The sequence below is a fragment of the Monopterus albus genome, unplaced genomic scaffold (assembly GCF_001952655.1).
Source record: "Monopterus albus unplaced genomic scaffold, M_albus_1.0 scaffold336.1, whole genome shotgun sequence".
Lineage (NCBI taxonomy): Eukaryota > Metazoa > Chordata > Actinopteri > Synbranchiformes > Synbranchidae > Monopterus > Monopterus albus.
In genome coordinates, this window is record NW_018128216.1 from 58,009 (window position 1) to 68,099 (window position 10,091).

General features: G+C 40.0%; 1 protein-coding gene across 1 annotated transcript in view; it reads left to right on the forward strand.

Moving 5' to 3' along the window:
- Window positions 1–9,483, forward strand: part of map3k8 (mitogen-activated protein kinase kinase kinase 8) — a 13,010-nt gene extending 3,527 nt beyond the window's left edge. The window contains exons 4-8 of the mRNA XM_020624730.1: window positions 473–734; window positions 1,418–1,524; window positions 2,671–2,823; window positions 8,111–8,357; window positions 8,515–9,483. Coding sequence (XP_020480386.1) covers window positions 473–734; window positions 1,418–1,524; window positions 2,671–2,823; window positions 8,111–8,357; window positions 8,515–8,639 — 894 coding nt within the window. The 3' untranslated portion in view covers window positions 8,640–9,483. The remainder of the gene's footprint in view (window positions 1–472; window positions 735–1,417; window positions 1,525–2,670; window positions 2,824–8,110; window positions 8,358–8,514) is intronic.
- The last annotated feature ends 608 nt before the right edge of the window (window positions 9,484–10,091 follow it).

Below are 10,091 nucleotides of genomic sequence, written 5' to 3' on the forward strand. Positions count from 1 at the left end.
AGTTCATTAAAGTAAAATTAATTGAGCACATATGACAGTGGTATTGATATAATCAAAACAAAGCAAATAAATTAATTTCCAAAACTAGAGAACAGTTCAGTTAAATAGAACCATGATGACAGGGGGGCGACAGTGGTGTGGTTGGTAGAGCAGTTGTCTCCCAACCGGACGGTTGAAGGTTTGAATCTCAGTGCCTGTAGTCCACATGTCGAAGTGTCCTTGGGCAAGACACTGAACCTGGGGCCCTTGGCTCCAAACAAAATTTTGTTGTACGTGTCACATGACAATAAAAAAAATAAAGCTAAAATAAATAATAAAATAATGACTTGACCAGGGTGTACCCCGCCTCTTGCCCAGTGTCTGCTGGGATTGACTCCAGCCCCCCGCAACCCTATTCAGGAATAAGTGGTATAGGTAATGGATGGATGATGATAGTTTATGGTAATGCATTCATCTCATATCCATCTCTCAGATCCTCATGGAGAACTTCAAAGCAGCTGATGTAGAGTTTCAGGCCCGGTTCCGACATGAGAACATAGCTGAGCTCTACGGCGCTCTGCTCTCAGACCAGAACGTCCACCTGTTCATGGAGGCCGGCGAGGGCGGCTCAGTCCTGGAGAAGCTGGACAGCTGCGGGCCCATGAGGGAATTTGAGATCATCTGGGTGACTAAGCAAGTCCTTCGAGGCCTGGAGTACCTTCACTCTCATAACGTCATCCATCACGACATCAAACGTAAGAGCAAATGGGAAAAAAAAATTCATCATTGATTGTTGTGTGTTCTTGATGGATATACTTCATTGTACTAAGCTACAACAAACAGCTCAGAAAAGTTTGCAGACCACAGAAATCTGACACTGATTATCTTACACACATTATTGACTAAGTTTCCTCCTCTGTAGGATCACTTGATGTTTTCTGAGAAAATGTTCAGAGGTAGTGAGGTCATGCTACCAAAAAATGCAGGTGCTAATGACTGAGATTACAAGAAGACACAGTAGCTGCAGTAGGTGGGGCTCAGCTGAGGTTATATATGAGGTAGTTTCATGTTTTTTGGACCACAGTGGCACTGATGGGAACAAAGCACTTGTTGCTGTGGTTCTTTGTGATGCAGTTATGCATTATGGATGAGCCTTTTCATGAAAATCTTTTCCTGAAATTATCAGTCAAGTTCCTTTGGTGAAAGCATGTGACTTAACTTGACTTCCTCTTAGGAGGCTTCAGTGACCTTATATGCAAAAAGTGCAAGTCGGTTTAGCATGTTTGAGATGTCACAATTAAATGCTCTTTACCTGAAATGGCAGCCCACAGAGCAAAGCATAGACACTGCAAGTCCTGTACACAACAGTTTCTCTAAAAGGCAAGGTCTCTGCTGCTTGTATAAATCACAACTCTTATTCTTTTTTCATTTTCTTTAGCCAGTAACATTGTCCTGATGTCTGACAAGGCAGTGCTAGTGGACTTTGGCCTGGCAGTGCAGATGACAGAGGATATTTACATTCCCAGAGACCTGAGAGGTACAGAGGTAAGAAAATAAGTCACAGATCTAATGCACTCTTACAAGTTGCAAAGGTCAGCCTGTAATGAAAGGATAAATTGGCTCCATATAATGCTTACTGGTTTAATTTTCAATATATAGAATGAAAAATATAAAATTGAAGTCTGAAATGATATTTTGTCAAAATTTGGTTTTGTTTTTTCAATTTTCTATTTATGGAATGTGGGATAGAAAAATAGAAAATCAGAATACATTTATTTTATTCAAGCCTTGGGTTGCTTAAGGGGGCGAGACTTAGTGATCTATTTACCCAGCTCAACTTGGGTCTGATTAGTCAGTGGGGCAGCCCAGCTCGTCCCTCCTCATGCCTGCTTTCTAGGATTATGCTGAGTTTTCTGACAGTAAAGAAAATTCTCTGATTTCAGCAAAATAAACTAATGTAAACAAATTTTGAATAAGCAATGCTCATTGTCATGTTAGAACCAAAGCTGTTTTTCCTAGCTCATGATAAGCTGACGTGATTCTGACAGCGATGCTACAACACTTGATGATCATGTAGAAAAAGATGCACTGGTTTAAGCTGTCCATTAGTATATAAAGTAAAGTAACTCTTAAAAGCTTGAGTGTAAACTTTTCAAAACATATTATTAATAATAACAAACTTTAAAGAAAAATGTGTAACTAGAGAAATGCATTTCCTGTTGAAAATGCGTGTGGATGCCGATATGCTGATGGATCACCCTGAAAATGCCTGAAATCAACTGCTGAAACAGCTGAAGGATGAGAAGAAATGGCTGAAGTTCTTTGTTGAAATAGTTGAAGGTTGAGAAGAAATGGCTGAGGTTCTTTGTTGAAATAGCTGAAGGATGAGATGCAATGCTGAACAACTGAACATTTAGATACCAGAACAGTATTTGTAGCTGAAAGTATGCAGGAGTTATTAAGTGCCAAAAAATGTTGAAAAAAAGCTGAACTTCTTAAAAAGTATAAAGGTTATTAAAAAATAAATACAAACAGGAATGCTATGAAAATTCTGAACATCATTCTTCAGCTGTTTCAGCAATTGATTTCAGGCATTTTCAGGGCGATCTTTCAGCCTATCAACATCCACACGCATTTTCAACAGGAAATGCATTTCTCTAGTTAATGTAATATTACCCTTCTTTCATTTAGATGTATATGAGTCCAGAGCTTGTCCTGTGTCGAGGACATAACACCAAAACAGACATCTACAGCCTGGGCACCACCATCATTCACATGCAGACTGGTAGCCCTCCCTGGGTCCGCAGATACCCACGTACTGCCTACCCATCCTACCTCTACATTGTAAGTACTCTACATTTTCTTATCAGCCATGCTAGTAGCGTGGGTTTATGCATGGTAATGTCTGTCTGTTGGTTGGTCTACCATTTAGGTCCTGATTGCTATAATTCAACAATCACTGAATAAACTGCGATAGCGATTCAAACTGAAGATGATTAGTTGATCACAAAAAAGTGTTAATTTATCATTTTGTTATGATGCCTCATATTTTAAAACCTTTGTCACATGTAAAAATAAACCAAATATCTTAGATAAACCGAGTAATTTGAACGTATCACCGTTTTTGAAATTATATGGACGTTTTTCACACTTTTTGGTATATTTTAGGCAAAACTAAGTTAATAATTAAATAATTGACAGATTAATTGATAATGAAAACAGTCATTAGTTTGGAACTCTAGACTGTACAGAAATTCAGTCAACATTCATAGTCTTCAGAGGTTGAAGCCTATTGACTATTGTAACTCTTGACTTGTCCTTTAGAACCATCAGCAATGATGATAAATAGTCTATTCCTTTTGTTTTTATATTGTCAGGATCTTTTGGGAAAATTTGGCATTCATTTTCAAACAGTAGGCCAATTATGCCCCATATTGATGGTTAACAGAGACTAAAGGAGGAATGAGTGTTGAAAAGTTTGACAGAGGCGTATTGTATTCTTTATGGCTTTGAAAGTTGTTCTTGGACTTGGATACAATTACCAGACTATGGTTTCTGACTGAGCAAACGGTGAGTAGATTTTTTTCTGCTATTTGGTGGTCCTGTCATTCTGAAATGTATGTGCACAGCTGTTATCCATGTGGCTTGTAGCTTACAGCTCGCTAAGATGTGTTTTTAGCATCTTAGACCAATATCTACAATCTGTGTTCTGTTTGAGCCTGTGGTTTGTTGATTTAGAGTGCATAACAGTAACCTAGAGTAGGTATCCAGTCATGTTCAGACGTCAACACTTCAAGTCACTCTGTGCTCAAGAGTGGATCTAGGAACATTTTGTACAGGGTGGCCAGTCTGGACACAGACACAGGCCCCTGTTTATACTTGGTTTTAAATTGCATCTTTGGTGATCCAAACACAAGTGGACAACTGAGACACATCGCCGCTCACACCTGTCTGTATACATGCGTGTCCAAGGTGTCCAGCTGACCACTTGTGTTCAGATTTCACTACTGCTGCAACACTTCCACTTAAATATCAAACAGTCACAGGCACAACTAGTCAGTCTGTTACCAAACAAGCACCAGAGGAAGAAGAAGGCAAGTGTCAGATTTGGACATGGATGTACTGTATTATAAAAACTTTCATAAAACAATGATGGATTTGTATTAGACATTTCTTTCCATGTTGTCTTTTTTGAGAGTTGGTGCACACTCACCAAAGCAACTACAACATCTTGTATTGATGACTTATTTCCCTCGAACATCCTTGTCGGAGAAACATCAGGACACATTTGTGTTTACACTACAAACCATATGTGGTCAGATGTGTCCCAGACCACCTTGGCAGCTGGTTTCAGTGGTTGGATCACAATCTGTTTTGGCAGTTGTTTAAAATTGTTTTTACTACTGTCCACTTGTGATCTGATCACCAAGAATGCATTTTAATACCAAGTCTAAACAGGGCCTCAGAAAGGGATAGCACAGTTGAAATGCATGTAAAAGGTAAAACCCTAGTTCTATGACGTGCAGTCACAAGAAAAAGTAAAACACAAACAGTCATGAACATTTGACTTCTTAACGCCCATTGAACATACAAAGTGATGGCAACATGAGGCTTCGGATGTCACTAAACATCAACTGGAGTCAGCTGTTGGCAAACCTGGAGTCCAGTCAACGAAACGAGATTGGAGGTGTGGTTTAGAACTCCCTTGACTTATAAAAACACTCCAACTTTATCAGTGCGCTGTTCATAAGCAGCATGGAGACAATCTGGTACTGTGGCTGCTCTCCATAGAAATGAGGGCCCAGCCAGGATCACTCCAAAGACACAATGCAGAATGCTCAGTGAGTTAAAAAAGAACCCTTGAGTAACCGCTAAAGACTTGAAGAGTTCACTGGAGTTGGTTTAAATTTCTGTTCATGAGTCAACCATACACAACACATTGAACAGGCATGGTATCCATGGCAAGACACCGAGAAGAAGCCATTGCTCTCCAAAAACAATATTGCACCATGCCAGTTTGCCAAAGACCACCCTGACACCACAATACTACTGGGAAAATGTCCTGTGAACAGATGAAACAAAGGTACAGTTGTTTGGAAAGAACACACAGCACTACATATGGCATGGAAAGAGAACTGCATAGCAACATGAAAACATAATCTCAGTGGTGAAGTAAAGTGGAGGGAGAATCATGATGTGGGGCTGCTCTGCGGCCTAAGGACATGGACCGCTTGTCATTGTGGAGGGGAAAATGAATTCCAAAGTTTATCAAACACTGAAGTAAATGTACTACAGAATGGCTTTGAAGACACAAACTCCACCTCTGGCCCAGTCAGAGCCCAGACCTCAACCCATTAGAAATGCTGTGGAATGACCTCAAGACATTCACACCAAACATCCTAAGAATATGGCTGAGCTGAAGCAGTTCTGTCAGGAAGAATGGTCCAAAGTTCCTCCTGAATGTTGTGCAGGTCTAATCCACAGCTACAGGAAGCACCTGCTTGAGGTTATTGCTACTGAAGGTGGTTCAACCAGTTAGTAAAACACTGTTTCCATGACTTTTTCCACCATCACTTTGTACAGTGGGTACGGAAAGTATTCAGACCCCCTTAAATTTTTCACTCTTTGTTATATTGCAGCCATATGCTAAAATCATTTAAGTTCATTTTTTTCCTCATTAATGTACACACAGCACCCCATATTGACAGAAAAACACAGAATATTTGACATTTTTGCAGATTTATTAAAAAAGAAAAACTGAAATATCACATGGTCATAAGTATTCAGACCCTTTGCTGTGACACTCATATATTTAACTTAGGTACTGTCCATTTCTTCTGATCATCCCTGAGATGGTTCTACACCTTCATTTGAGTCCAGCTGTGTTTGATTATACTGATTGGACGTGATTAGGAAAGCCACACACCTGTCTATATAAGACCCTACAGCTCACACTGCATGTCAGAGCAAATGAGAATCATGAGGTCAAAGGAACTGCCTGAAGAGCTCACAGACAGAATTGTGGCAAGGCACAGATCTGGCCAAGGTTACAAAAAAATTTCTGCTGCACTTAAGATTCCACCATCACTGCAGCCCTCCACCAGTCGGGGCTTTATGGCAGAGTGGCCCGACGGAAGCCTCTCCTCAGTGCAAGACACCTGAAAGCCCGCATGGAGTTTGCTAAAAAACACCTGAAGGACTCCAAGATGGTGAGAAATAAGATTCTCTGGTCTGATGAGACCAAGATAGAACTTTTTGGCCTTAATTCTAAGCGGTATGTGTGGAGAAAACCAGGCACTGCTCATCACCTGTCCAATACAGTCTCAATAGTGAAGCATGGTGGTGGCAGCATCATGCTATGGGGGTGTTTTTCAGCTGCAGGGACAGGACGACTGGTTGCAATCGAGGGAAGGATGAGTGCGGCCAAGTACAGGGATATCCTGGACGAAAACCTTCTCCAGAGTGCTCAGAACCTCAAACTGGGCCGAAGGTTCCCCTTCCAACAAGACAATGACCCTAAGCACACAGCTAAAATAACGAAGGAGTGGCTTCACAACAACTCCGTGACTGTTCTTGAATGGCCCAGCCAGAGCCCTGACTTAAACCCAATTGAGCATCTCTGGAAAGACCTGAAAATGGCTGTCCACCAAGGTTTACCATCCAACCTGACAGAACTGGAGGGGATCTGCAAGGAGGAATGGCAGAGGATCCCCAAATGCAGGTGTGAAAAACTTGTTGCATCATTCCCAAAAAGACTCATGGCTGTATCAGCTCAAAAGGTGCTTCTACTAAATACTGAGCAAAGGGTCTGAATACTTATGACCATGTGATATTTCAGTTTTTCTTTTTTAATAAATCTGCAAAAATGTCAAAAATTCTGTGTTTTTCTGTCAATATGGGGTGCTGTGTGTACATTAATGAGGAAAAAAATGAACTTAAATGATTTTAGCATATGGCTGCAATATAACAAAGAGTGAAAATTTTAAGGGGGTCTGAATACTTTCCGTACCCACTGTATGTTCAATAAAGACATGAAAGATCACAACTATTTGTATTTTATGAGCTTAAAAATATTGTGTTTGTTAATATTTGTGACTTTGGTAAAGATCAGATCACATTTCATGACCAGTTTATGCAGAAAACCAGGAAATGCCATTACCTTTACTTTCAACTGTAATAAGCAATATATTATTAAGAATCAAATAGTTCATTTTTTTGTAAAAATGAGACACCATGCTTTATTCAGCTAACTTTGGCTGCACTACTTCTGGCCCTAGTTCTTGCAGTGTTGGCCAGTTCTCCTGGCTTCTCCATTGCCTAAGGTCAGTGGGGCACCAGTCCAAGTTGTGACAGGGTGCCTGGACCCCCTGTTATGATTCATGGGCAGGAGCACATGACCAGCACAATTACTGTTTGCAACAAAGAATTTGCTGTTTTCTGTTGACATCACCCTCTGGCCAGTCATTACATTTATTTCACCACAGTATCAAAAGCAAGTTTTGGACCTCAGCATTTATCCATTTCAGAGTTAGATTGTCTATGCAGTTACCACCACACCTGTAGAGAGCCACTAGCATAACTATTATATCACACTTACCTGCCAGTAGACAGTCATACTGTATCTTGGATCTTGCTGCATTTGACAAGTGACACTTTACATGAGCTTGTTCAGGTCTTCCACAGTCCCAGTTGTGAGATCAAAAGGCTTATTGAGCCTGTTCACATTCTGTGACTTGTGGCCCATTCACACAGTCACTGCTCCTGTTTCTTTTAATGGTTTTCCATTACATGGGGTTTTTTTGCTTTCAAGTCCCACTTCTGTTTTTGATGCTAATCAGTGCTTGTGATTTAGACAGTTACTCACTTCCTTGTGAAACTGCCATCATGGGAAAGTAGTATTACATGGCTGAGCATTGCTATTTTCCCCTCACTCATTTTAATGACAGTCAAACTTCTTCAAGCTGCTACTCTCAATGATACTCAAAAGAGAAAACTGGGTCACAGCTGCTGGGGGAGTTCTGCTGTACGTGGCTGATTTGGAAGCTTTCATTGCCATTTCTGTTTTTTTTTCCTTTTTTTTCTCATGATACAATTTTCTCACTCCAATTTTGCCTTATCTCTATCCCCACAGATCCACAAACAGGCACCCCCTCTGGAAGACATAGCAGAGGACTGCAGCTTGGCCATGCACACCTTTCTGAAGCAGGCCCTGGAGAGAAACCCCACTCTGCGGAGCTCAGCATCCAAGCTGCTGAAGGATGAGGCCATCAATCCCCCCAGGGAGGATCAGCCACGCTGCTGGAGCCTGGACTCAGCACTGGAGGAGGCTACCCACACCATGCTACGGCAACAGAGTCAGCACCAGGACATCACACATGGTAAGGACATAGCTGCTGAAGTTGAATTGAAAGACGTTTATGGATACGTTGCCAGCAGAAATAACACACTATTATACTTATTTGCAACCACAGACACTGAATGCTATATATACTATTGCTGTGCACTATTTATACATGCATTTTTACTCCTTTGCAGAATCTTCTCTGTACTCTGATAGTTCTGGCCACATGAGAAGAAAGGGCTCCTTGTACATTGACCTCGGGGCATTGCCAGGCTACTGTAAACTGGTGGCAGGGCCCCCTGCCTCAGAATATGGCTAACACCAAACCACAGCTCATCATTTCAGTGAATGAACAAGCCAACTAATCATTTAGTTTTAACCTTCTTTGATAGGCTGGCTCACTCATCACTGTTAAATAGTTCAGACAGGAGGACAGCTGCAGGCGACATTGCTACTGTAACTGATGAACTCAAAGTGTTTACAAGAATCAGGATCACTTGAAAGAAGTGCAGCTAGCTCAGTCTGAAACACTGCAGGACAGTGTCTGGATGGTATTAACTATTGATAATATTTCTTGGACATCCTTGTGTGATGTTTCTACATGATTTTTCAGTGTGGTAGTTAACACAGTAATAAATTGAAAGACACTCTGATGATCTTTAAAAGTCTTATTATTTTATCACTAAAAATGTAAGCTATCTGTTAAAGTATGTGTGCACAGTGCAGATATGTAGACGTGTAGTTCTTTATGAACCTCCTCTTGTTTATTCCTGTGGAATATTTATAGCATCATCATGCTATGCAAAAAATGCTTCCCCTTGTGAAATTCATGTGAAATCTTATTTGTGTTCTGTACATCCTGTGAGATGAGGCTTGCAGCGCTTTTTACTTAAAACTGTTGTGTTACTTCTGTTTGTTTTTATTTTTTCAATATTGAGCATAGACACTGCAAGTGTGAAAATGTGTCAGTGTACAATAAAAGAGCAACAAAATGAAAATACTATATTGTGTGTGATATGCTACTACTATGTGTAATAGGTTAGTTATTTAAACAGTTCATTGTTGATTGATATAAAATTAAACCATTCCAAATGTCAGTATCTTTTAACATTTACTTATGACCTGCCATTAGACTGTTAGACATCTGTATAAATAATTTATTTGTACTGTCTGAATGTGTACAATAAATAGATATCCACATTAGTATACTAATATTCCTTACTAAAAGGGGACTTATGCTTCAATCATTTCACTATTTCCTGCTCTAAAACTAGAGTTTATGTGCAAGAGTTGATGTCTGATACAGAAATATATACACAATCACTGAATAAAAGCAAAATAAGGTGTCTTTGTTAGTAAAGGAAACATATGGTAACATATCAGTGGGTAGGGGACACTTAAATTACCCCACTTCCTCTCTCTCTCTCTCTCTTCAACAGTTACTATTTGAAGCTGCACTTTAACACAGCAGTGCTTTGCTAACATTAGCATACCAACATGCTCATAACAACTACAAACACACATTAGCAGATGCAATGGATACCATATTGCAGCATCTTAGTTTAGCATTTTACCATGCTAAATTTAGTATAGTAGCACTATGAAGAGCTATGGCGATCGTTTTGCAGGTATCTAAAAGTTAAAAACTGCCAATAAATTAAAATAACCTGGCAATCACTAAGTGTCAACCTCATGGTGTTGCTGACTTTGGATGTCCAAATGTTAAAGTTCATGGCAATCCATCAAATAGGTGTTAAAATTTTTCCCAGTT